This window comes from Rhinolophus sinicus, chromosome 8, assembly GCF_057876585.1.
Source record: "Rhinolophus sinicus isolate RSI-liver-muscle chromosome 8, RSI-T2T, whole genome shotgun sequence".
In the NCBI taxonomy this organism is placed as follows: domain Eukaryota; kingdom Metazoa; phylum Chordata; class Mammalia; order Chiroptera; family Rhinolophidae; genus Rhinolophus; species Rhinolophus sinicus.
In genome coordinates, this window is record NC_142508.1 from 74,222,081 (window position 1) to 74,249,824 (window position 27,744).

The 27,744-nt window shown below is 49.8% G+C and overlaps 1 protein-coding gene and 1 long non-coding RNA gene across 8 annotated transcripts in view; one reads left to right on the plus strand and one right to left on the minus strand.

The window, feature by feature from the left end:
* Positions 1 to 557: 557 nt before the first annotated feature.
* Positions 558 to 21,274, minus strand: IRX5 (iroquois homeobox 5). 2 transcript variants are annotated; one of them, XM_019749778.3, is made up of 5 exons: positions 20,555 to 21,274; positions 19,065 to 19,470; positions 18,107 to 18,886; positions 2,222 to 2,305; positions 558 to 714 (listed from the first exon to the last, which is right to left on the minus strand). In XM_019749778.3, the coding sequence occupies exons 1-4, from the start codon at positions 20,801 to 20,803 to the stop codon at positions 2,241 to 2,243; spliced, it is 1,500 nt and encodes a 499-aa protein (XP_019605337.1). In that variant the 5' UTR covers positions 20,804 to 21,274; the 3' UTR covers positions 558 to 714; positions 2,222 to 2,240. The 2 variants fall into 2 exon arrangements, with proteins under 2 accessions (XP_019605337.1, XP_074170967.1); XM_074314866.2 differs by having other exon boundaries at positions 558 to 717.
* Positions 21,275 to 21,703: 429 nt separating this feature from the next.
* Positions 21,704 to 27,744, plus strand: part of LOC109457116 (uncharacterized) — a 58,717-nt gene continuing 52,676 nt past the window's right edge. Inside the window, exons 1-2 of one of the 6 annotated variants that reach the window (XR_016022091.1) lie at positions 21,704 to 23,352; positions 26,697 to 26,842. This is a non-coding gene — a long non-coding RNA (uncharacterized LOC109457116). Of the gene's footprint in view, positions 23,493 to 23,582; positions 24,106 to 26,696; positions 26,843 to 27,744 lie in introns of those variants that run through there. The other 5 variants (XR_016022089.1, XR_016022090.1, XR_016022092.1 and 2 more) reach the window with 5 other exon arrangements.

Sequence of the window (27,744 nt, forward strand, 5' to 3'; positions counted from 1 at the left end):
CTAGTATGAGATGCCAGAAGACCCCAATGCAGATGGGTGATGTTAATTGTCCCTTCTGGCTCTGTCTGCTGGATTCCTGGGAATAGGCCGAGGGGCAATCTCTGTAAATGTTAATCTCTTTATGCTTAACATATCACACTGTCTTTGATGTTCCCAAACATGTTGACTCCTATCTTGGTTGTGGGTGTGTGGCCCAGACAGGCCAAATGCTTGTTTTGTCTTTCGTCTTCCTCCAGGAAGGCTCAATGATAATATGTTCAACTCCAGCTGAAATATGAACAAGTCCTTCATCAAAGCAAGGTTTTGGGGGTGGGGAGCAAGATGCAGTGACACTCAGGGGGCCACTCCACCCCAACCCCAGAAACCAGACTTAGTATGAGTCATTTTCTCACTCAAGTCCCATTGACTTCAACTGGATGACACTGTCCATTACAAACTCCTCCACTCATATAGAAAGGAGAAAAAAAGAAAGATTTTAAAAAAGAAAAAAAAAACCTATTTATATCTCTATGATTAAGGTAATGCTAGTTGCTGTGACAAATAAAACCAAAAATGTATAATGGCTCAAATACAATGGAAGTTTATTTATCCCTGAAGTCAAGTCCAAAATGGATGCTCCTGATTAGAGGTGGATTTCCTCCAAATGATGATTCAGGAACCCAGGTTCATTGTCTTGTGGTCCTTTTATCTTCAACAATAGTTTCCAAGGATTCTCTGCTGTGGAAGGAGAAAGAGAGGGTAGGAAATATATACCCATTTTTTAACTGCTGGTGCCTGGAGATAACACATATCATTTCCTGTGGGGTTCCATTGGCAAGAACTAATCACATGACTTTACCAAGAAGAGAGGCTGGGAAATGTAGTCCCAGCTTGTAGGTGCTGCCCACTGACAACCTATCCTTTGGAAATGGGAGCAGGAGTCTTTGATGAACAATTAACGTCTCAGCCACATACGTGAGCTGTACGGAGCTAGCTGGGATATAGGGGGACGATTTGGGTTGGACTCAGAAGCTGTAGATCTGAGTTTGGGAGTTTGGCTATGTCCTTGTGGGCAAGTCGCTTCCCCTTTTTGAGCCTTGGTTTCCCAAACTATAAAATGGAGCTAGATAGTGCAGAATGGAAAGAGATAATAAGGGTGACCGTGTTATCTACTGTCACACATTCTACCTGTGGTTGCCCACTACGTTTGGATGTTACAGTATTTTAGGGAAAATGTAATGTCATTGATGATTTATACGGATTGTAAATTGCCCTGAAAAAACAATGTGACAAACTAGCAACACTGAGCCTTCGTTCCTGCTTGGTGACTACCAGCTAGAGCTGAATGTAGGAAAGGTATCACCGTGACGTTCTCCATGGTCCCCACCGCTCCCGTATGGCCTGTCTGGCCCTTGTCAGAAGGTAAGTGTGAGATGCCTGAGCAATGCAAGTGTCATATAGGTTAATGATGATAACCACACTCAGGCTTCAGGCATGTTTCACTTCTACTTTTCTGCTTCCCAAAGAGCATAGTCATTGCCAAACCTCCACCTCAGCTGCAGAAGCTTGTGTATTGGCTTAATTAACTAACCAGCTCTAGAAATTGCTTATTAACAATGAAGGCCAATGTAATGTCTTTTAATGATTGATTTTTTTTTTTTTTCAAATCTTGGCAGAGCATTACTTCTGAATACCATAACACAACCTTTAAGATCTTGTTGATTTGCATAAGATAATGAATGGGAATTCCTGGAGAAGGTTTTATCCAGAACTCAGAGCCCTGCAAGTCCAGTAATATGATTAGGAAGCTGGCCTGCTGAGGCCAGTGCTGGGGAGGATGATTGATTGATAGCTGTGATTGATTGGCACTGGTGGTGATGCCAGGGCATGGCTTTGTAGGGGCAGGCTGGTTATCTCCTGCCAGTGTCCACTTGGATATCACTGGAAAGGCAGGAGAGGAACAATAATGAGAGCCTTTTAACAGTCTGTTGACAGAAGATAAGTTAAGAAATAGAGTTATATATGACTGCTGGGCAGAGCAGAGCAGCAGCAGGAGAGAGAAAGAGGGAGGCAGGAAGGAGGGGAAGAGGAGGAGGAAGAAGAAGGAGGAGGAAGAGGAGGAGTGGGAAGAGGAGAGGCATAATTCCGAGTATATTATTCAGGATAAACTAAGGTGTGCTGCTATAACAAATTACCCAAAATCTCAATGGCTTAAAACAACAAAGGTTTATTTCTTGCTCACGGTACATATCCATCGAGGGTCAGCAGGGGTCTCTGCTCCACGTTGTCCTAAGTCTGGGACCCAGGCTGATGGAGCCTCCACCATCTGGAACATCATTATGGGGGGGAAAAAAGAGTGGTGAGTCATGCACTGACCCAGAAGTGACATATATCACTTCTACCCATATTTCATTGGCAAAGGAAGTCAGAATGAGTGGGGAAGTACAATCCTATCACATGCCCAGGAGGGGAAAAACTGGAAAGTTTGTGAACAGCCTTCATATCTACTGCTCAGAAGATCCCAGCTTTCTGGGTCTGGAAAGGATCTGTACTAATTGGAACTCTTTGTGTTGCAAAAATAGAAGGTGAAACTCAAACTACTTAAACAAAGGGAATTTATTGACTGGCAAAACCCAAAATCCAGTGGTAGCTCTGCCTGTCTTCAGGAAAAGCTAAATCCAAGGGTTCAAAGTCTTTAAGATCTGGTCTATTTCCACCTCTCAGCTCTATTTCCTTCCATGTGGATTTTGTTCTCAGATTTCATAGTCCTGGGGTTCAAGTTCAATGGGAAAAGAAAGCCTCCACCAATCTTCAATTTTAATAAACATCCTAGGTCTCAATCTCACTGGATCAAATTGGGTCATGTGCACATTCCTTAACCAGTCACTGTATCCAGGGGGAGTGGAAAGTTGGCCAGAACTAAATAACATGTCTTGCCCCAGAATCAGAATTGAAATAAGTTCATCAAAAGCATATGCTCCCAAAAGAGGGGAGAGATGGTCCCCAACGAAAATTAAGGATGCTAGATTAGAGTAAGTATCCAAAAATATTCACAAATAAAATCACACATGTCCACTACAGGATGTAGAGAGGCCCCAATCCAGTGGTTTTCCAAGTGTTGTTTTATAGATGTGCTTCAGGGGCTGCCTGGGGTTCCTGCACTCTACAATCTCCCTTTCAATGAGAATAATTGTGCTTTGTTATATGTGTTAGACTTCCATATAAGATAGCTTTGGAACCTCCCCGCCAAATAAAGAAGACCCTCTGCTTAAAAAAAAAAAAAAAGGTGGGGATTAAACATCACTGCTCTTTGATCCCACCTCCTCATTTTACACAAGTAGAGATTGAGATTCAGAAAGATTAGTAGATGTTTCCTCATGTCTCATTGGCCAGAATTGGTCACATGACCACCTAGCTGCAAGGGAATCTGAAAACATGAGCATCTGGCAAAGGGGAATGGAAGTATCTCAACTGGTCTAGACATAAACAGTTCATCTCCTGGGGCTGGGCATATTGCTATCCCAAACAAAGTTAGTGTGCCTTTAGGAGAAAAGAAGGAAGGCAATGGCTCTCAAATTGCTGTCAGCTTGGTGGTATAAATCTGATCTCATGGAAAATTCCTTAAGACTAAGACTGGGCCTTATGCCTTTGTTTATTCCTCCATTGGCCTCTGAAATTTGCCTGCAACGATCTCTTTCAATCCTCACAACAATCCTATGAGACACTGAATTATATATTGAATTTTAAAGGTCTACCTGGAATGCACTCTTATCACTATGATTTTGTCCCATTTTACAGATAGAGAAACTGAACCTCAGAGGTGAATTGAGTACCTAAGGTCTCACACTAGTAAATTTTTCTTATTCCTTACTTTATACCTGTAGCACTGAGAGGGACAGAGCACTGCGGGGGAGGAGGGAGGTTTAAGCACAAACCTTTTTATTACATAGGGGTTGACTGTAGAAAGGTGGGGGAAGAGAGTGAAAACATGGGTACGCCATGCAGAAGGAATAGCATTGCAAAAGCCCAGAGGCAAAACAGTACATAGAAATAGCACAGTTTTAGAGCATAAAGTTTGAAGGAGTGTCATATTTAGGAGTTTGGGCCTTGTAGGAGGGAAAAGAGAGCCATTAAATATTTTATGGAAGAGAATGCAGTCTGTCTTCAGTGGAGAACATCAGCTAACTGTAGGGAGCAAGGCTAGAGGTGGGAGGTCATTGAGAAGGTCAATGACAGTGGCCTGGATTACAGTGATGCAGTGGGAGTAAAGGGAAATGCAGACCAAGGAAGTTGAATCCACCAAATCTGACCCAGATTTAGTCACTGGAAGTGGTAATTTGAAGAAGATGGGAAAGGCTGAGACTCTCAGATTTCTAGATGGTGGTGCCATTTGCACAGGTGGGGCAGATGGGGCCAGGAGCATGGAGGACAGGAACTCAGACAGCCTGGTTCTCAAGCCTACACTCTTAGTCACAATGTGTTCTGCCTCCTCCATACTTGTCGTTCAGTAAGGAAGGGTCAGGACTCAGGACCGGGCCAGGGATATTGAGAGAACTCTGATCATAGTGAAGGCAAGTCCTTCACGTAGTGTGGGTATATTAGAGGTCCCACGTCCTCACACAGTGAGCTCTACCCCCTCCAAAGAGCACTGAGCGTCAGTGGGTGGTGCTCACCCGGTCCTCCCTCACCCTGCCCCAGGGCCATCATGGGCCATTGCTCCTCCTGTCCACCCAAGGTAAGACACCTGGGCCCCCAGTTTCCCTCAGGACTGACTACTGGGGTGCCCGAGACAGATCCTGGTACAACTCTGGCGTGCACTTGACTACCTTCTCAACCTGTATCCTCAGAGGGCCACCCAGGCGCCGTCATCCCATTGCACTGAAGCTAAGACTGTGCTTGGCAGTATCGATAAATGATGTATACTCTTTGTAAAGAGTACAAGCAGAAATGAATACTTGATAAACTCATCTAAAACTTTGTGTGGGGGAATAAATGCCCAGTCAATTCGTTTCGATAAAGAAAAGCAAAAAGTAGGAACTGCCCTAGCAGACTTGAAGACACGCTGCAAAGCCATAGTAAGAGAGAGCGTATGGTACCAGCTCAAGACACATAGACCACAAGGGCTCAGAACCAGGTCTATATGTTTAAGGAACCACACATGCAAAGATGAAAGGCCAGTACAGAGCTCATAGAAATGTGTGCTTTTTGGAATAATCTTGGTTCCAGTCCAACACATGGGTACTCAATATGTGACGGATGAACCTATTGGTTTTGCAGGCAGTGCTAGAATGAATGGCTTTCTAAAGCACCCCACAGACATGCTCCCAGGACACAGATATTATCATTGTTACTTTACTGGGATGGAACTGAAGCTCTGAGAGGTTAAGCCACTTACCCAAGGTGACACAGCTTGTACCGGGCAGAGGAATGATGCACCCAGCTTTCCTTGACCCCAGAGCCTGTGCATTCTGCTGCCTCTTCCTCAGCAGCCTCCCCCTGCCCCCATGGAGAGGAAGAAATGTGAGCAGGAGCCCTAGAAGCTTCTAGAAGCACATGAGCTCAGTATTAGAAGGGTGAGTGGACTTCGACAGGTGACTGGGATGGGTTGCTCCAAGACAGAGGAACCAGCCTGGGGAAAAGACTTAGGGAGAGACTGTTCCAACAGTGTGATCACAGCACAAGATACCCATGAAGGGTTTGGGGAGACGGGGTCACAGAGGGGAACGGGGTCAGACAGATGAAGAGCTTCGAATGACATAGAGAGGAATTGGGACTTTAATATTTTTGAAGTGCCACTTTGATTTTGTCACTGTCCTGCTTTACAACCTCCTGTAGCTCTCCTGGCTACTGTCTCCCAGGTAACTGGGTAACAGTATGTAGATGGAAAGATGGGCAAAGAGGCTGGAGACAGAGAGACCTATTAGGAGGCTGATGTCACAGTCCAAGAGGGAGAGGACAAGAGCTGGAAGGGAGGGGAGGAAGGAAAAGCACGCACTATGGGGCACGGTTTTGTGAGATGCACCCTGCCCCCACCCCACCTCCTACTTGTCTCACCAAATTGAGGCTCACTGCTTCCTGCAGCTAATGCCTGAAGCAGCAAACAGCAGCCAGCAACTTCCTCTGGGCTCCACCGAGGCCCAGAAAATGAGAGTCAGACTTTGCTAGGTTCATATCCCACTTTAACACCTACTTACGCAAATGAACCTTTCAGTGCCTTAGTTTTTTTGTCTGTAAAATGGGGATAATAATAGTACCTACTCCATAGGTTTGATGAGGCTCTACTAGATCATGTATATAAAACCTTTAGTACCATAACTGGCATATAGTAAGAGCTCAGTAAGGTAGGCATTATTATTGGTAACAGAATAATTGTTTAGATAATATGTTAATCCCTGAACTACATAATTAGCAGATTTTAGCAAAGGACTCAGTGTTGGAAATCTCAAACATCATTTATTTTTTACCCCCAAGACGAAGACATGGGCTTTATGACTAAGAAATGTCAGATGAAAGAAATTCCATTCCATTCAAGTCAAGAAGTTATGAAAAATAACTAAAAAAGAAATAAAAATTTAAAAAAGAACTGATGAATTGTCATTGCACCGGCTATGAAGATTGCTAATTATTAATTGATAGAGCGATAGATGGACAGATAGTATATCATGAGAGATAAACATGTTTTCCCGGTTTGACATACTGATAGCTATTAAAAAAGAAAGCAAAGGAAAGAAAAACCTGTTCTCCATTCACAAGTCACTGCTTGTGTGACAGAAGTCCATGGTGTCACCTCTAGGAGTTTTCATTATTGAGCAGTTTTTGGAATGAGTGATTGATGTAATTAAAGTTATTGGTAAAGAAAGACTCAGTGACCAAGGAACACATGAGTCAGCAGAAACTTTAAGTAATGAAATGATGTTCCAAGGAGTGATTCTTAAAGTAAGCTTTTTTTTTCCCTTGTAACTCTGCACATCTTAACCATTGCTGGTCAGCAAAAAACGATGTAAACTAGTTAAGAACTGGGGAAAAACACTATATAATTTTAGAAATTCTCAGATGAAGTCATTTTTGATCATCTGAAACTGTATTTATCAAGTAATAATGATAAGAGAGTCAACCACGTACTTTGGTGGGGCTTGCTTACATTATCTCATTTAATTGTCACTCTCTGAGATAGATACCATTCTTATTCCTGTTTTATAGATGAGGACACTGAATTCCAGAGAGGTTAAGGAACCTTCCCAGGGTTGCACAGCAGGCAAATGGCATGGGCAGAAATGGATTCCAGGCAGTCCAGCACTAGAGCTCACTTTCTCAGTCACCACAGATCCAGGGCCTCTGTTTAGATTTCTCGGTCATCTAATCTGGCTCACTAACCTATTCAAGATAATACACTGCAGTCAGAATTTTAGCTTACATCTGTCTGACCCCAGAGCTGGCTCAAAATTCATATTTCTATGGGAAAAGACAAACAAGTACAGTGGCGTGTGGTCCATCCACTTGTTTTCATTCCCACCCACATGTATTGAAGACTCAGGACATTCCAGGCTTTGGACTGTAGGTTGGGGCTACGAAGATGACTGGGGCGGGGAGATGGTCAGGAGGACGTGCGATAGTCTGTACAACAGATGACAAAGGCTCAGATGAGAGCAGTGGAGGGGAGGCAGTTGAACGAGATCTCTCAGAAGAATCTATGGGACTTGAGGAGTGAGTACATACGAGACATGGGGGAAAGAGAGGTGTCACCACGTTTCTAATGTCCTTCCACTGGGTGACTGGATGAAGGGAGGCAAGGGAAACTGATCTGGGGGTGGGGAAAGGCTAGGATGGGCAGGAGGTGACATCTGTTTCAGACATTTTGAATTTGAGTTCCTTGTGGTCCTCCCCACTGGAGATATACTTCAGGTAGTCAGATGTGGCCTGGAGCAGGGGTGACAGCTACAGCTGGATGCTAGGCCAGGTGTGTGGTATACTACAGGACCGAGGAGAGTCATGGTAGGGCTTCTAGGGCAGGTGCGGGAGGGCCTACCTGATACGCAAGCAATGCTGAAGGTCCCCAGCCAGGGAGAGAGAGAAGGGAACGGGGCGAGGGAGGGCGACTCGGCAGCTCCCCTGCACATGTTACCCTGTGTCATTGTGGATGGCTTCAGGCGGGAGGGGGGTGAACTGGGAACCTCCCACTGTGAGCATGTGCAGAAAGGGGAGATGAGAGACTGCTGGGGCAGGAACCTGTCAAAGGGAGATGGCATCTACCCTCTGCAACCCACCAGCACCCTCCCCAAACTGTGCTCAGAACTAGAGAACTTCTCCCCTGCGAAAGGAAAGGAGAAGGGCCAGAGCCCTTTGTGCTGTCAAAGAGCATATTGGGTAGTGGGTCTTTGCTATTCCCCCCAAAGAGTAACCCACAGGCAGGCAAAAGGGATCCAGGCCTTGCAGAACCAGTAGATGGAAGGAACAGCAGTGCAGCAGGTTTGGAAAGCTTCTCTGGTTTGGGTCGTGCCTCCCCAGAAGCATGCTGTGAGATGAGGATTAGGACACAGAGGATTATTAGGAAAGAGGCAGGCCTTGCAGGGCGCAGGGTGGGAACAGGGAGGTGGCTATCTCTGGCTTTGTCGCCAACCAGCTGTGTGATCTTCAGCAAGTTTCTTTACCTCTCAAGTCAGTTTCCATGTATGTAAAATGAGCAGTTGCTATTTTCCAAAGAGTAGTACACACATCTGTGGGGGGATATGCGATGATTTGGGGTGGTGGTGAAAAGACGCTCAAGTGGCCCACAGAACTTAGAGGGCAGCTTGCAACGCAGAAGGAATGGGGTTGGGGAAACCTCTAGAGAGGCCAGTCTCCTTCAAAACCCAGGGGGCCAAGAACTTCATTTAATTAATTTGGGTTTTTTTGTACTTGTCTTCTATTGATGGCAAGTGATATAGTTTCTCAGTTACAGTAGAGGTATGAATGAATATTCCTTTCAAAATAAGTCAACGGTGGCAAAATTTGAAGGAAATGGTTCTGTAAATAGTAGTTTCAACTGTCGGAAGGTATGACAAGGACCTGGAAGGTGGGGCTCGAATGAGTAAATTTTGAGGAGCACTAAGTAAAGGGAGGGCTTATTCTTTGCAGCGTCAAGTCCTATGGAGGCTTCTCAGACATTCCTACATGTTCTAGGACCTGCCAGCCGTTTACCAGATTAAAAGGGAAAATTAAAAACCAAAAAGAGACTATGGAAAAAAAAAATCTGGAGAGCAAAACAACTCCACCAACCAAAATAAACCAAGCCGATGATTTTTCTACCACACTCTTCATGAGAGCAAAGAGGTGGTGTTTGTTCCACATGAGCCCTTTTCTCTGCGTTGCCACTAATCCACTCTTTTCTGTCATCCAGGAAAATCGCTCCTCAGCGACCTACGGACACCTGCACGTATGAGTATTTGGAAAAGGAGCCGCAGGGTTTACATTTAGATGCTGGCTACAAATAGAGGGCAAAGAAAACTAACAAACAACAACAATAACAACAAAAAATCCTTGTGGTTTGGATCTAAAAAAAAAAAGTCTCAGAAATGACAACTGTGTGGTTAGTCTGATGTCAAACCGTGTTAGCTGGGCAGGTGCCCGGGAACTGTGAGGGTATTCACAATCGAGGCCTAACAGATGTCTCACTCTGCTTGAAAGATGTCAAGCTGCTGTTCCTAAGGGCCTGTGGGCTCCCTTGGGGACAAAGCCACTGATAGTTTTATAGAAAAACATCCCCAAGCTGACGACCATATAGACAACACAAGCAGTCAAGAAAAGGATTTGAGAAAAAGAAAAAAAGTCAAGCCGAGACACGAAGAAAAAAAAAAAAAGGAAGAAGGAAGGAACAAAGAAAAGAAAAGAAATTCAAAGAAATGCACGAAAAGACCCATCATTCAGGACTTGCCTCCAACGCACATCTTTGTTTAATAGGAGTTGCTCTGTAAAAGGATGGGCAAAGGAACATGAATTTTTTTGCTTGCATTATGTGAGGTAATTGTGGGTGGGTGGAGAGTCCCTTACAACAAGAGAAATGAGCAAATCTTTTTGGACAGCAATTATTTAGGGAAGCACACACTCCTTAGCAGGGACAGCAGTCCCCGTTCCTCCTGGCTGTTGACTGTCTGGGAGAGATGGCATATCCCTCGCTTTCCCCTCATCTGTACTTCACACACGGAGTCCTGAGGAGGTGGCCATGCTCCAGCAGCATTCCAGGAGGGCTAAGATGTTTCTCAGCCCAGCCTAAAAATATCTCCCTTGACAGCCTGTCACAGTGTCTGAGATTCCACCATTATAAATTCATTCCTCTCTGTTAAGGCATTTTGTTTCCAGGAGTTCTCTGCTAAAATAGAGATATCCCGGAGAACTTAGTTTGAGTGAGGCAGAGGGAGAAACCTAGGGTCAGGAGACCTGGGTTACTGATTCGGTTCTGCCAATAAACTCACTGTGTGAGCTTGGGAAAGTCATTTTTCACTTCTTGAACCTCAGTTTCTCCACTGATTAAAATTAAAAAAAGACAGATATAAGAGGGAAGACGAGCTGGTCAGAGATGGTGTCAGACGGGAGGATCAGTTCACTGGAGGGTTTGCTCTGGACACTGTCACCTTGACCACTGGACGCCCGGCATGTCCACTAGGGCAACTCCTTTGGGCCAGAGGGCTTGGGTTCAGGTCAAAGAATATCTTACTTCCCCACCTCCCCATCTCTGAAAAAAAAAAAAAAATCCCTGCTTCTCCCTTACCATTTGACATCTCAGCAAATAGCAGTCCCCAAGCCCCTGGGTGTTCACCCCACATCCTTGGAGGTATCCAGAATTCCCCTCTTCTCTTCCCCCACACGCTATCCACCAGCAAAGCCTGTTGACTCTACCTTCAAAATACAGCCCGACTCTGACCAGTTCTCCCCACCTCTCTGGCTACCTCCCTGGTCCAAGGCAGCGTTACCTGCCCCTGGATTCTCTATTAGCCTCCTAATTGGTCACCGCTTCTACTCTTGCCCTCCCAGAGTCTCAGCTCCTCACATCTATGGATGATTTTAGAACATAAATGAGATCCTGCCACTGTCCTCAAAACCCTCTCTCTCTTCTTCCCCTGTCTCTCATTATAAAAACCAAAGATCTCACCAGGACCTACAAGGACCTATAACCTGAACCTGGCTTTGCCGTGATCTCATCTCCCACAAAGGTCTCCTTGCGGTTACTCGAACTTGCTCCCACCTCAGGATCTTTGCACTTGCTGTTCTCTCTGCCCAGAACTCTCTCCCCCCAGATATCTTCATGGCCTAGTCCCTAACTTCTTTCAGGTCTCTGCTCAAATGCCACCTCCTAAAGGAGCCTTCCCAGACTCCCCTTGCTAAACGAATGCACTCCCTTCCATGTCCTTGCCATCCTTAATTTTTCTCCTAACACTCATCACCAGGACATTATGATAAGCCATTATCACACTTGTTTGGTTACTTTCTGTCTCCCCTCTAAAGTGTAAGTTCCAGGAGGGCACACAGCTTAGTAGGTAGGACTGAGCAACCAAGGTCCAGGCACCCAACCAGTAAGCCACAATGTCTTTAGACAACAACGCACATCTCTTTCCCCATTCTGTCTGGTTTGACCTGGTCACACTGGAGTCTCGACTTCTTGAGGCCTAGGCTGGAGAGACCGCCGCCCCCCTGTGGACCTGCAGCCTCTGGAGCCCTGGCCTCCCCCCAGGTCTGAGCAGCTGGCCCGCAGGGGGCGATGGTGGCACGGCTGGAGTCTCCTCCCCGAATCCGGGGCAGGCCTGCAGAAAGCATCTAAGGTCAAGGAAAGCACCCAGGGCCAGGGTCCGGCAGTAGGGGAAATCATTGCAGGCACTGAGCCCCGGGAGACCGAACCCCAGATGTGTTGAGCGCCGCCGCCAGGCTGCTGGTGCGGACCGGAGCTCTCCAACCCTTGTTTGATGAGCAGCGGCCAATAAATTCATTAATCATCATTTTATGCCTCATCAAACCCCCTCCAAACCCCTCCATGGGAGTTAACACAAATTAGCCCCTGAAAAGACAGTAATTTCAGTTTAGCGAGGTAAGTGCTTTCTGATGGGCTCGGCGCACAGAGCTCTCCTGACAAGCCAATCCATCAGCGCATTGGTGATGGGGCGCGGCCCGGCCGCCCTGCCCAGCCCGGCCTCACCAGGCCCCGCCCTGCCCAGCCCCGCCCAACCTTGCCTCTGGGGGCTCCTGGGCGATGGCCTCCGCCTAGGGCGCCCCCTTTGCCCGGGTCTTTTGCACCTATCCTCAGTCTATCTCGTCTGGCCTCTTGCCTTCGCCCACCCCGGCCTCCTCCCCAGTCCTGAACGGAAGAGAAACTTTGCAGGGAAACCTAGGCCTAAAATTGGGGAACGAATTTGGTGGCGGGGGAGGACGCGCTGGCGCTGCAGTTCTGAACTCTGACCCCGTAGAGGGAAGAGCCAGGAAGCCTTTTCTTCTCCTAAAGTCCAGATGTCGGGGTTCAGCCATCCCTTAAAGTTATTGAAGGGCTGTATGTATTGCGTGCGTACATTATCGGGGACAGGGGGAGTCTATGGCTCTCTGCCGATCCTGAAAGAAGTGCCAGGTTCCAAAGGAGAACCACTTGGGAAGAGAGATGAGAGTCCCTCCGTCTAAAGAGCAGCTCCCTGAGACCCTGGTAGCGGGGAAGGGTGGGGCGCGCCTAGTCTTTTTCGTGGCTCTCGTGTCTTTCGCTCCGAAACCACCACCTGAAGTGAAAGACTAGGCCTGGGGACAGAAACGAGAAAGAATTTTCTATCGAATGGGCCGGGCCGGGACGACTGCAGCATGGAAGTTTGGGTAAGGAAGGAGAGGGGAACAAGCCGGAGAACGTTGTGGCGAAGGGTGGGGTGTTTGCAAACGCGAAGCCGACGCCGCGCCTTTCCACTTTCCGGTCCTGGTGCACAGAAGGTCCCACCGGAACCCTACCCGGCTGGCAGGGCCCATGCAAAGGAGGTCGACGAGTAGCCCCAGCCGAGCGGACAGGCCAGCGCTCTGCGGCTGCGGAGAGCTGGAGCGCCGCGCGCGGAGTAGCGCCTTCATTCGCTTCCCCTCCACGCGGCGCTGCACGCCTCGGAAAATAAGTTAGCAAACGGGGAGCCGTTTATCTCTTTTATCTTGGGGCCTGATCCAATTAAATAAGTGCACATTTACATTTGCATCCATCAGGCGGGAGCGCTGAGAGCCCAGGGTTTGCTCGGAGCAAATAAAAGCAGATTTCAGTGGGAAAAGTGGCGTCTGGGCGCGCCGCGCTCCTCCGGGCGCCGGAAACGAACGCGGCCCGGCCGTCAGCCTTAGGGATCCAGGTCTGGGGCCTGCGGCCTACAGGAGCCCAGAGACCCGCAATGGCCCCGAGGGGCAACCACAGCAGAGGGTGCAGCAAGATCTGCAGCTCGGCCTCTGAGGCGGTCCCCTGTTAGGCCACAACCTGGGCCCCGCTTTGTGCCCTGGACCCACGTCGCATTTAGCGCGCAAACGAAAAGGAGGCCAGCTCTAGCCTGGTCACAAAGGGAGACCCGCGGGGTGGGTCTTGGGACAATCCCGCAGCATTAGCCAATTTGGGGGGAGGCAGGCGGCAAGGTCCTGGTTAGGCCCGATTTTCCTCCTGTTCGGTGGCGGAGTGGCGAGGTATGTGAAGAACCGTGCTGAAGGCGCGTGCGTTTTCCCAATATCCCTGCACCATGGGGAGACCAGTTGATATTACCCCTTAACGCTTCTGGAGGGGTGAAGGAGAAAGCCTAGGTGAGCACCTCCTGCCTTGCCACATCGACCTCATTAAAGGTCCTTTCGAAAAAGGAGGGTTTGAAGCATCGGAAGGTAGTTGTGCTTTGTTTTTCCTTTTCCTATCCAATCCACAAGCCAAAAGACAGAAACGGTCTTTGGGGGCAAGGTTGCAGGGTAGACCCCAGATATGCCAAACCGCAAATTAAACAAAATTGCGCAGGGCCCAGAGCCCTGGCCAGCATAAATGTAAGTGCATGCACCTGAAGCAGAGCGGGAGCAGCCGCGCACTGCCGGGGCCGCGGCCCCCACCCGCAGGCTATTTCAGCCGCGGGCACATTTCTCAACAGCTTGCCGTTTGTTTTTCAAGACTGTGCCCAAGCTGTGGCGGGAATTCGTAGGGTTAAAACCGTTCTAGTTATAGACTCTGCTCTTCAAATCCCCAGTGCTAATTGGATCCTGGGTCCTGGGCAGCAGCAAGTGGGGTGGTGGAGCCGCTAAAGTTTGACCTGCTTGAGGTTCAGAGCTAAGGCCCAGTCTAAGTTAGAGGGGCATAGCCGGGTGTCGCCTAACTCCTCCTCTCCGCGAACCGCGTGGCGCCCGGGGGCCAGTAGGCGGCGCCCTTCCTAAACTGCATCCGCGTCCGGCTCCCTCTTGGGAGCGCAATCACATTCCTTTCACTTTGGGCGCTTTGCAAAGCGTTATTCCGTGCCTCGGCCGAGTTAGGGAGCTAGTTGTGGGGGACAGGTGGGCCAGGAGGCACGACCCGTTATGAAACCGCACGCACGACCTCCCCCCCACACACCCTCCCATGCTCCAAGAGCTGTGCACATCAGCGGGAATGAGAAGCCCGCGAGAGGTTGGCAAACCAGGAGGCCTCGATACAGCCCCGCCACCCAGGCCCGCGAACATTTCAGACCCTAGCACTCCTAGCCGAGGAGCTAGGGAAAGAAAGCGCCCCCCCCCCCCACCCACACACACACCTTCCGCAGCCTCTCCTCAATGCCTGCCTATGAGCCATCGGAGATTGACTGGGCTGTTCGCTTTTCAACCCCAAGGAACTGAATCCGTCCCGCTCAGGGGGGTAAGGGAAGTCACCCAGCCTGTCCCAGGTTTGGCGCTGCCTCAGAGTGCTGACTGCATAGACCCCACTCAGTGATCTGGCTACTTCTGTTGGCAGGGATTCAGCGCCTTCGAGTCCCTAAGTGCCAAGCTAGGGGGCCGGAACCAGTGCAGCCAAGCACAGGTGGCAAATGCCCGCGCAGCCCCAGCACAGAGGTGTCTTAGGCGCTGCCTCACGCCACTCCCGCGCCCCAGTCCAAGCCTGCGAACGACCCCGATCCTGGCACCCGCCGGAAGTTTTCCTCGGGCTTCTCCAAGGCGCCTCGCCTTTGACACGGCCCAAGACGCGGTCAAGTGGAGGCTCGAGGAGAGACTTGGGACAGTACAGACGCGCAACTATCTCTGGGATTGAACGCCGGAGATATTTCCTAAATGCCCGAACCTCGATCTGCCCGTCAGGCCGCCCCCAAACTGGAAAGACTCCAGACACCAGAGAAACCACTGGCCTCCGAAAACCCAGCTCTGCGAAGGAGGAAAAAAACCGTAAACTTAATTGGGGGCTCGTACTGGAGACGAAGTACGCAGGAAACCGTAGACCCCGCAGAGGCCAGGGGCAGGAGGGATGCTGAGAGATGACAGCGACTCGGGTGCTAGTCTTCCAGCTTCTGGCAGTTTTGCTCCCCAGCCGGGAGGCTCCTCGCGGAGCCCCCCGTTGGGGAGAAACGCCGCGGGCTCCCTGGTGCGCGGTTCCTGTTCCCAGGCAGCTTTGCGGGCGTTCGCCTCCCATCCCCGAGCCTCTGCAACCAGACTGGGGAGGCCTGCGCCGCGCCATTTGCATATTCCCGAGAACACAAGGAGGCCTGTAATTTTCTCTTTTAAATCGTTGGACAGGGTTTAGGGCCAGTGCTTCCAAAACCCCGCAGAGTTGATGTCGTTCTTAAACTCTCTCTTAAGAGAAGGGGACTGGCCTATTCTTCTGACTTTTTCAGAAGACAAGGTGACTCCTGGGGCTGCATATTCAACAGGGGCGGGGGAAATCTGATTGTGAACCAGGCTGTTGGGGGTGGTGGAGGGGGCTGGGGCTCAGGGGGCGGGGGGTGGGGGTGGGTAGGGCAAGTCATCTCTGGAATTCAATTGTTTAAAAAAATCATTTATAATTAAAGGGACAAAATAAAATACGACCGTCTCATGCATATTTAATCATTCACACTTCCAGCTTTGAAACCATTTTCCCTGCGTGAATTTTCTCACTAATTTAAACTCTGAAGTCGACTGCTGTTCGGAAAAAAAACATCTGGACAATGCAGCTTTCAAACTCGTTTAAATTCGAATAAGCTAAAGGAGCCCCGTTGCAGCTTTTTAAAAAAATAGCAAAAGTAAAGACTCCGATGAAAGTTTCGGGTGTGTTTTCAAAAGCAAGTAGGGTTAAAATGATCTTTAATAGAAATGCAAATAACTGCATTTTGATTTAGCCTAATTAAAGCAGTGTTGTGTGCAAACGCATTCTTTCTAGACTAAGGCTTGGGTTTAATAGAGCAAATTAATTCTACTCGCTGGAGTATGTTTTTGCAGGGAACCCTCCCCAACCCCGACGACCGCAAATTTCCCACGAAGTAACACACGTCTGCGGTTGCATATCTTCCGCACAAAATGGAGACGCGAGCACCCGCAGTGCTCGCGGGCCTCTGGCGCAGGGCGGTGTCTCCTCATTTGGGATTGAGACGCATCCTTACCATTCATTTTGAGATGAAATATGCGGGATTAAAACGAAAAAATAAAATCTCAAAAAGCTTTTGTAGCTACTTGGACTCTTGTATCTGAGATGGGAAAAGTGCTAAAGCGACGACAAGCCTGCTGAGTTCACAGCAGTCTCATTATCTAGGCAAATTTCCTCGAACTTTTGAAGGCCACTTGTCCAAAACGGGGCCCTTGGCGGGGGTGGGGGCTGCTTTCCGGGTCCGATCGGGGTTCCCCTCGCTGCCCCCAAGCTCCTGTGGCGCTCACTCCCCTACTTCCACCACTCTTTCTCCAATCTCCTACTCTGCGGAGTGCAGGCTTGAAATTCAGGACAAGTGTGACACCTACCTGTGAAAGGGGGGAACCGTCCCCTCGCCGGTCCCGCCGTCCCAACCCCGCGGCTGTGCGGGGATCTACCCCGCTGCCTACCACCCGCACCGTCGCGGATGGAACATTTACTAATTTAATCAAATCCCACGAAGAGATCAATGCCCAATTTTGAAGGGGTAGGCAAGACAGTGACTTGGGAAGGCCTTCTCCTGGGCACCCCCTAATGCTCCCCGCCCGCATTAGCCCACAGCACCTTTGAAATAGTAATAAGGGCTAAATCCGGCATAAAATCGAACTCATTAGCAAAGTTCACCAGCTGATTGCTTTGCATAAAACACGACACTGATTGGAAGTAATTAGGTTAAGCGATGTAGTTCGGGTGGTGCCTGTCTCTAGCTGGCTTTGCCATCTCTTCTCCCTTCTGGGCATACACTTGGGTCTCTCTCCTCCTTCCTCCAGGGTCCAATCTCCCCCAAGCAGCCCGCATCAGTGATTCAAACCTGCAGTCCCGGCAGGGCCAGCTTCCCCGGGGCTTGCAGCCTAATTATGACCCCAGCACACGGAGGTTCTGTGGAACCTTTCATTTACCAGTTCGAAAATAACTTGCAGTTTGCACCTTTTGTCCAAGGCGATGGACAGTTTATTGAGGCTTCTAAAAAGTAATGAGTGGCTTTGATTATGTTAAAATCTCTTTTAATTAAATATTTTGCATTTTACAAAGGCAGCTGCAGTTTCTTTTACTTTTTAAATCTAAGAGTATAACCTGTTTCCTTTCTGTAATAATACTTTAGATCATACCCAGAAAAATCAATAGGTGTAAAAAATTAAATTAAACTTGTATTTTTAAACTATGAAACAGTTTGGGGGGGAAACACAAATGTATATATTTATATTACAAAAAAACATTAAATGCCTGTACAGGTGTCTTAATTTCATAATTTACTTCAAAGATATTGAATTATCAATTTAAATACAAAATGCTACATTAAATATACAGAATAAGATTTAATACAAATCCTTTTTTTAAATTTTTTCTTTTCGGTTGGTTAAGACATTTCTGTGTGTGTGGAGATGTTTACATTTTTATGTCATCCATCTCCATAAACTATAAACTTTTTAATAGGAGGGGTAGGTTTTCTCTCTCTCTCTCTCTCTCTCTTTCTCTCTTGTTGATGGAAAAATAACTGCCAAGGCCATGTTTTTTAATAAATTAGGAAAGTCCGGGACCGACGCAGCCCGCGTTAAATGTCGGACATACCTTTCTTCAATTCATAGGGAGAGTCTTTGCACAGGTCTAGCTGGGACTGGCTCCGCAACATTTTCGGGTCTTTAGCCAAAGCGTCCGCTCGGTTCAACACCGTCTGGTTTAATCCATTGAAATGCGAGCCTGGACCGGTTGTGGGGCCTGGTCCGGGACCCGGGTGGCCGTGAAGGTGTCCGAAGGAGCCATAGTTCGTGTAGCCAGGATAGAAGGGCGCCGTGTAGTAGAGAGGCCGGGACAGCACCGTCCCGCCTGGAAAGGGACACTGCGCTGAGGGCGAGCGCGATGGCGCCGGGGCCGGCGACGCGCGGCTGCCTCCTAGGGCTTGCCCTGCTACGGGCCCAGGGCACGGTGGGCACGGAGAGCCCTCGCTCCCGCCGCCCCCGTCCTTGACCTTGTCCGAGGATGTGGCGATCTCTGCCAGAGACCACAGTTTGGGCTTGGCCAGCACCGCCTGCGGCGGCGGTGGAGGGGGAGAGTGTATGACCGAGGGCCCGCCGGGACCCGGGGGCAGCTCTCCCGCGGCTGGGTGAGGGCCCGGGGCCGGTGTGCCCGAGGGGTAGTGAGGGCCCGGGTCCTCGGCCAGTCGCGCCGCTGCTGGACCCGCGGGGGAGGGCCCGTTGGCGCGGGGGGGCCCAGGTAATGCGTCCAGGCGGCCCTCGGATGGCGGCTCCTTAAAATCCGAGTCGCTGAGACTGCCCTCGGTCTCCTTGCCGGCGGGAGTAGGCGACCCCTGCAGCCGTTCGCAGCCCGAAGCCGCCTTCTGTTCCGCTCCTCCTGCCGGAGAAACCCAGGCCATCAGAAGCGCAGAGGCCTCGCGGGGGAGAGGGGGCCCAGGTCCCCGCCCGCAAAGGCAAAGACCCCTGCCCCCAGCCTCCAGGCCCTGTGCGCCCCTCTCCAGATCCCCCTATTCCTTTTTACTCTGCTCAACACACCCTTTCCCGCGTCCACCAACCTGCTTCGGGCCCCTCGGGGTCGTTCTTGTCCTCGGGTTTCTGGGGCTCATCCTCGTCGTTCTTTTCCAGATCAATGTTCTCCTCCTCCTCCTCGTCCTCGCTGCGGTTCCTCGGAGTCCACGTCATCTTGTTCTCCTTCTTGAGGCGCCGGCGCGCGTTGGCGAACCAGGTGGACACCTGGGTGAGGGTCATCTTGGTGATGATGGCCAGCATGATCTTCTCGCCCTTGGTGGGGTAGGGGTTCTTGCGGTGCTCGTTGAGCCAGGCTTTGAGTGTCGCGGTGGCATCTCTTGTGGCATTCTTTCGGTACGCCGGGTCCCCGTACGGGTAGGAGCCCAGGGGCGCCGCGTAAGGGTGGTACCCCAGGGAGCCTGCCATGCCCGGTGGATGGTCATAGGGAGAACCCTGCGGGGAACAGGCAGAAAGAAGGTGAGAGTGGGCCGTGTTCTCCACTGCCACCTGGGCGACCAAATCACATTTTCCCTGCGACCCGAGGTCTGCGGGCGACGAGGCCCGAACTCAGGCTTCCGCTGGACTAGGGCTGGCGGGCTCAGACCCAGAGGCAACCCCTCCCCCTCCTCCGAAGGCAACGGAGGCTCCAACTCCTGAGTCCGGTCCTTTGCCAGTGCTTGAAGCCGTTCTGGCCTCGGCGGCACCTTGTCGGCCCTAGGTTGCCCGGGAACGTCCGTCCCCCGTGCGTAGATCCGACCACCGCGACCAGGCCCTCCACCCAGGGAGAGGCCCGGGCAGCGGCGGCGACTCTACGCTCCGCGCCTGGGTGGCTTCACCTTAGTCGCAAGGGGGGAGACCATGGGAAGTAAAGGCATTTTCCCCGCTCCAAAGAAAGACAAACGAAAAGCTAAGCCTTGCCCCGGCACTCCCACCCTCCCCAAAATGTTACTCCAAACCGAAGTCACGGCGCTTTTCCAGAAAGTGCACCGGGCCGAGAAATCCCGGATGCACCGCAGCTCCGCCGACTTTTCAGAAATTTAATACCTCCAAATCGGATTGCGAAGATAGGATTACGGATTTGCAACATTTTGGAGGACTAATTAAAGGCGAGGCCAAACACATTTACATAGACTTCGCACGCTTCTGCTCAGATTTCGAGTATATTTCTTTTGAACTACTTTTCCAAAATTGCAAAACTAAAAAAAAAAAAAAAAAAAAAAAAGGTAAAACTGCAGGGCAACCTGGAGCTCACGTTTGAACCAGAAGCTGCTCTTTAATTGTAGCTACCTCTCCCCCCCCCCCAAAAAAAAACACTTTCCGCCAGCTCAGCGATCCAAGCAAGACGCGGCTCTCCTCTCCGAGCAACTCCCGAGCCCGTGGCCCGGGCGAAGCCGACCGAGACATCGCCCAAGTTTGCAGGGGCCGCGGAGCTTGGCGGGGGCGGTTCGCGGTGGCGCGGAGGCCGGTGTCCTGGTAGCCCCCGCCCGCCCCGCGCGGCCCCTGCTGCCTTCGCCGGCCGCGGCTCCCGCTCACTCACCACGTATGAAGAGAAGGCGGCTGCCGCGGCCGCCGCGGGGTCTGCGCCGTACTGGAGGTGCGAGTTGTAGCCCGGCGAGGGCGCCGTGAAGGCGGTGGAGCCGGCGTAGGGCGAGAACGCAGAGCCGGACGACGAGCGGCCGAGCTCATCCGTGCGGGGCCCCGAGATGACGCTGGTGCTGTACGCGGGGCACGAGTAGAGCGCCAGCGAGGCGGACGGCTGGTACAAGTAGCCCTGCGGGTAGGACATGGCCACACACGGGCATGGGGCGCGCCGCGCTGCGGCCGCCAACTAGCCGGGCGGCGCCCTGCGAGGGCGAGCGTGCGGGCACCTGGCCTCCGGCTGCCCCGGGCCGCTGCTCCTCCGGCCCCGGCTCCCGGGCTCCGGCTCGCGGCGCCTCCTCGCTGGCTTCCCGCGCGCCTCCGGCTGCGACCGCCGAGCCCGCTTCTCTGCGCGCCTTGCTCGCCCCGGCTGGGTTTTCCCCCCTTTCCTTGCTGCTTTCTCTTTTTCCCCCTCGCTCTTTGCACTGGGGGGCTCTGCTTTTGGCTTCGCAAAGGTCCTGCCAAGATGCTAAGTTGGAAATTGAAGATTCTGACGCCTTGTGCGCGCCTGAAGCTCCTCCTTCCCGGGGTGTAGTCGGTGGTTGGACTGGCAGGAGCCTCTGGGCGGCCGCAGCCAACCCGGCCGCCAGGCGCGCCTCGTCCTCACCCTCTTCCTCCCGGGCTCCCTCTCCGGCTCGCTGGCGCTCCCCTCGCCCCTCCCTCGCGCCCGCCTCTCCTCCGCGGCCCTCCTCTCCCCCCCTCCTTTTTTCTCCCCCCCTCCCTTTCCCAGTTTCTCCCCCTCTCTCTCAGACTCTCGAGCGCCGGCCCCAGGATGACAATCACATCCCAGGCACTGTGCTCTCTTCCAACTTTCCTCCTCTACTAAGTCCGGGTGCAGCGGCGGTTCCGAGGCACCGCGGGCCCTGGCGGATCTGGCCGCTCCGAAGCACAAAGGGAACGAGGCCGAGAAGGCGCGCCAGCGAACGCTCTGCGCTCTCTCGCCAGAGTAAATCGCGGAGTTCGAGGATTTCTCGTTTGCCAGGCTGGACTCAGAAGCGGGTAGCCGCCCTCCCTCCCCTGGCTTCTCCCCCAAGCCAGGGGGCCCAAGAGCGAATTGAAGACGCGTAATGAAGGGCCCTGGGAGAGCCCAATGAGTGCCCTCGTCCGGGGAGCAGGGAATCCGGGATGCCTGTCCCTCTCCACCAGCAGCAGTAGCAGCAGCAGGTGGGCGACAGACAGGCCTTGGACATCTGCACGCATCGGACCCGGCCTTCCTTCCACCAACTCCCTGCCAGACTGCCAGGGAGAAGACACTGGGGGCCCGGGACATGTGGAGATAGCCTTTCTCTAGAGGGGAGGTAGTGGGCAAGAGCTGCAAGATGGACTAGGTCTCCGGACCCCACTCCCCTCTACCGCCACCCCCTCCCTACGCCTAGCCGCTTCGTTCTCCGCGCTTTTCATCTCCAGCTTGTCCCGCCAAGCCGATGATGGTTGTGGAGGGTGCGGATGCCTTTCCTCTTCGCACGCGCTCTCGCACCCGCCCATGCTCCACTGTAAACACTGCGCAGAGCAGTGCCCAGCCCAACCACTGTTTGTTCAGAGAGGCGCTGGCAAGGCAAACACACACAACTGAGTCACAGGCAGAGAGACCTTGCCCACGACGGCCACACGGTACAAAACAGACCCTCGGCCTGTCCACCCCGCGCCGCCACAAGCCACAGACGCTCTCGATCTAGGGGACAGACAGGGGCGCTGGTGAACCAGCACAGGGGCCGGCACATTGTTGGGCACTTCGCTGGAGCTCAGTATATCAGGGACTTTGTAGCCTTTTATATTGGGATCACACTATACAGAAAGTCCTCGGCCAAGACTTTGACAGGCGAGGTACACTTATTTCTTAAGCTCGGGTCCCCGCACACCAGCCCATTCAGCACACTCAGACACGCACGGCGGCGCGACTTCGCGCACGCGCGCTGACTCCTCCCCTCCGTCGGCTCTCTCAGGCTCCGCCCCTCCAGCAGATACACTCCAAACCCTTTCGGTCCTCGCGGCGCTTTCCCTCCCTGCCTTCACCTCTAATTGGACGCTGGCCTCCATTGACTCCGCCCCCCGAGGACGTGAGCCTGCTTCCCTTCGAGTCACGGCGCCGCGGGGGTGGGGCCGGGCGGGGCGTCGGAGCACTATTGTCATGGAGACGGGAAGCCGGTGGCCTCGGTGGTGGGCACAGCCGGGCCGGGTTGGCTGCGAATCTGCGGAGACTGAGGCGAAGCCGAGCGGCCCGGACGGCTGGAGGAGGAGGGAGTGCGGAGCCGGCCAGCGGCGGCCTCTCGGGCAGCCAAGAGGTGGTGTCTTCCCGGGAGCTGTCTAGGCCTGAGTGGTCTCGGGGAGCGCCCGGGAGCGTCTCCCGCTTCCTCCCTCTCCCGCCCCCACACCCCGCTCCATTCTCTCCCGCCTCTCGCGGTCGCTCCGCTCCTCAGAGACCGCCCCCGGCTCCGCCCGCTGCCGCCGCAGCCCCTCGCGGTAACGGTCGGTAGCGGCCCGCGCGCGCCGCCCGCCGGGAGCTCGCGCCGGCCACGAGGGAGCGTCCGCGTCCCGCGCGCCCGCGCCGCGAATGAGAGGTGAGCCCCGAGTTCCCCATCCCGCCGGGGTCCGCCCCGTCGCAGCCGGGCTTCCCGCCCCTCGAGCCACGTTCACGTTCCCGAGTGAACCCGCTGGACGCGGCAGCGCGCCGCCGGTCGCCGGGTGGCCTCGGGCCGCGTAAGTGTTGGGCGGGCCTCTCCTGGTGTCACGGTCCCCGGGCGGGCGCGCGTGGGTGAGTGAGTCCCCTCTGCCTACGCGCGGCGGCTTCATCCTCGGCCCTCGTCCCGGAGGCTGATTTCTGAGCGGGAACCACGGAGGTTTGTCCCACCGAGAGTCTGAGTCTGTCACGCAGACATCCTCATTACATCATCCTGCCACTCTGGGCTGCTGGCTCTGCCCCCCTCCCGGCCCCCACCCCCTTTTCTTTTACTGTCTTCTTTTTGGGGTCAAGGACTGGGGAGAATCCTGAAAGATATTGAAGCATTTAGAATTTATGGTTCCGTTGCTGTGGTTGTCACCTCCGCTCTACGTCAAATTTAAGACTCATTTCTTAAAGGATGTCTCTATTTTCTGCTTTATTTGCACATTGATGGCTCTGCTGCGTGGCTGGCCACAGCCGCCCGGCGTCTGAGATAGACTTGTGCTAATATGTGAAAGGGAAGAGCTGATCATTAGCAGGCAGACGGGATTCAGATAGCATCTGGAGGGTTCGCTCCGTTTTCCTGCAAAAGCTGTCCCGTTTTTGCTGGGAGACACGGGGTTTTAACTTTTTTTTTTTTTTTTTTTTTTTAATCTCGGTGGTAGTGGCGATAGGTTCTCTCTCCCTCCTTGCCCCCCTTTATTCATCAGCTATCCCGTTTGGGAACCTGCTTACTTGTTAGTAGTGGTTTCTCTGGGCTCTTGTCACGGAAGCTTTCTCCCCCAGGAGAGGTGAGAGCTCCCTCCCTCTTATTTCAGGTGACCATTTGGGGGGATGGAGCCTACTATTGCATTTGGATCTTTCTGAACATTTTAATTTCAACCAGGGGGAATAGGTATGCCCTGATTGTGTTTACCGTCGGATTTTAAAAATTGTGATTTTAGAAGTTATTAAGGATTTATGGGTTTGTCATGTCTGCACGGATCCAGTTATGCATAACTCTTAAAATGTAAAGCTTTAAAGTAAGATCCACAGTTGTATTGCTAAGACACGGCCTTAGAGCTTGCTCTTCGAGTTTTGGCTGTACAGTTGCTATTGTTGAGATCAAGTGCAAAAGAGGTTATTCCTGTTTATTTAGTGTAATAACTGTTTACAGTTGAAACTTTAAAAGACTCATAAAAGTAGGTCTGCTGTATTTTAAAGATCTCATAATTTTTGTGGGAGAGACACAACACCCACACTAGGAAAGGCAACAGATTGCTTCTGTCATATCGCTTTGCTGTTTTGGAGTGTACTTAAAGGATTATGATTGATAAGGCTGTCTTACCAGAGAATGTTGACACAGGTGTGCATCGTTATCTTAATTAAGATCCTGAGAAAATGTTGTCTATAAAATGGTGACATAAGAAGGGCAGCATATTTTTGTACAGTTTTGCTTTGGGAGAATTTAATTGCACTTGAAACCTGTCTTTGAGCTTCCAGATTTTGTGAGCACTTTGGCAACAGAAGTTGTAGAGAGAAATGATAGTTTAATGTTAAGTGTTCTGGCATGTCCTAATACTACTTGTGGCGTTTTGGCAATGCCTTTGTCGGCTTTCTTTGTGCTCTATCTTTGTGGAATAATGGTTACTAATTTAAAAAGAAAAGCATTAACAGAGCAGTACATTAAGCAAACGTTTATTAGTGTTCAGAATAAATCTATAGAGGAAGGGATGCTTTATATGCAGAAACAGGAATATAATAAAAAGATAAATATGTGAGAAATTTATGCCACTTCGTTTTTTTGGAAAACAGTTCCCTAGAATGTTTTAATGATCTACAGCAATTTTTTCCATATCATCCTTAGCTTCATTGCTAATGGAATGCCTTGGTTTTATTTCCAGAAATAGACAAAAAACTGTTTTATTTCTTCCAAAATATTGTTCTGTAAATTGGAATTGATGAGCAAAGGAAGATAGTGCATTTAGCTCCTTATTAACTTAAGGATAAGAATCGTAACCTGGGTGACCACTAAATTAATACTACTGTCCTTGACTTCAAATCTCTGAATGCAAAAACAAAAGCAAGAGGGATGCTGTTGATCATATTACCCTTGGCTTACCCAGCACCTAATACTCTTTAACATCAGTATTGCATTAGGATCCCCACCCCCCCTTTGTAGATCATGATTTCCTGGAAGCCGCCTGTCCATCAGTGGGTATGTAAGATGTGTGAGTGTTTTTCTTTAATATTAAAACTTATTGTAGAAAGAGGAAATGAAAGTGGAGGAGGCCACAGGCATATGATCGGAGAAGCCAGGTGTAGAGTCACAGCTCATTTGTGACTCCAAGGTTAATTAGCTGGCTAGAATTACATGGTAAACTAAAATCAAAGAAAGACTTATTTAGATTTGTTTTCTGAAACTAAAACAAGAGCATTAATTGTGAAATAAATGCTTTACTGATCCCCCAACTTCCCCATCAGAATTTTTTTTCTGGCAGCTAAGATCAGCATCCCCACGCTGTTATCCTTGTGTTATTTTCAAATTTGATGTGCTGTGTTAAATGACATAGCAGTATGAACTAATTATCTATCACCTGTTTTAATAAGTAACACAAATAGTTATTAATATATTTTAATATTACAGAAATCTTAGAAAAAATTCAAGCGTTCTTTAGTTGATAACATGCAAGTAAATGAAATGTAATCCTGAGTGAATTATAGATTATGAAAACAATATCATATTCTGAAATAATGTTTTAACTCTGAAATAGCATAGCCTGTTTTGTGTGGTAATATCACAATATATTTGTTTATTTCCCTTCAATTTCAACAGTGAGTTGGCTTCTGTATTTTTAACTTCTTTTTGGTGTAATTGTTAGCTGTTTTATAGAGAGTAATTGTTCTTTATAGAATAGCAGCTGAAGCACTCTAAGAAGATGTAAAACCGTGGAATTATTTTTTTCTGGTTCAGTAATGACAGGTTTGCTTTTACAACACTTTTACTCTGAAGTGTGATTCCTATGACTTATTTCTGCATAAGTCTTCAATATTTTTATAGCTAGAGTATACCTAAGCACCAATTTAGCTTGGCAAATTAACTTAGGTGCTTCAAAATTGAAAACCAGTATATTCTAATGTAGTTTAAGTTTAAGTCTTTATTAGTAAGGATGCACTTAACATTTGTTCAGGAGAAGGGAATATAATTTTCTCCTACAGTTGTCATTTATGTAATCCATTTTGCTAGCCTTTTCTCAGGCTAATGATATTCCACATCTTGATACAGCCTTTATTTGTTTTTTTTTGCCGTAATATGGAGTGATACCTTGGAGAAAATTAGATTAGATATTCATATCTAATATCCCAAAAGTATTTAACTGGTCTTCTGTGTTTCCTTAAACAGAATCATTTCCAGTTTCTGTGCAGGTGATAAGTATGGTGCTTCCATAATACATTTGGATGTTTTCAGCTAAGTTGCCTTCTGAACTATGGGGTTCCTCCAAATGTTGGCTGAACTTTGTCCTTGCGCAGCCCCAGGCTCATCTGCAAGTGAGTGTCTGCACAGTATGCTTGTATGTGGAATACACCCCAAATTGCATGTGCTGGTTTTACCACAGTATTTATATCGGTAATAGGGACTAAGGACAGAATGTCACTTGAGGCTTTTGATTATTAACATTTTACTAATGCATTAAACAAGGGTTCAGTAAATAGAAAAAATTTTGATTCATGGAAATACACTGAATAATTTATTTTTAATGATATCATTGGTTAAGTGAAATTTATAAACTCAGTGCTTTTCATAAAACTTTTAAGTCTAAGGTTACGATATTTTTGTAAAAATAGAATGATTATTTGAAGGAAATATCTGTTTATACCAAATTATATGTTGTTGTTTTTTTAAAATTTTATTATTTTCATTACCCAGTTCTGTTCAGAATAAATTTGGTGGGAGTATCAGCTCCAGTCATTAGTACCAAACTCTCTTAATGACAAAGAGTACACAGTTGTATGTAAAACTCGTCATTTCTCATCAAAAGTGGGGCTCCTCAGTGCAAGCAGATGAGAAAGCTGTGAGAAAAAATTATTTTGCAGACTATTTGTGTTGTGTAGTGGGGAGAGCAAGGAACTGGATTTAATGATAGAGAACATTTTGTTAAGTAAAAAAAGATGGTTGTATGACCCAAAAAAAGCTAATTTTACAGGAGGCAGCTATAGTTAGTAGAGCCTGCAATAGAACAAATGCTTCTCTGCGAATACTTTCAAAGGTATTAAAATGATTTTTAACATAATATGAAGTAATATGTAATTGTTCTTAAATAACACATTTGTGTTCCCCTATCACTGATTAGGTCTTATGGAGATGGGGTTTCATGTATGATCAGGAACTGAAGCATTACAGCCAGTTAGAAAATACACAACACAAATAGAAAGAAAACACTAAGCAGTGA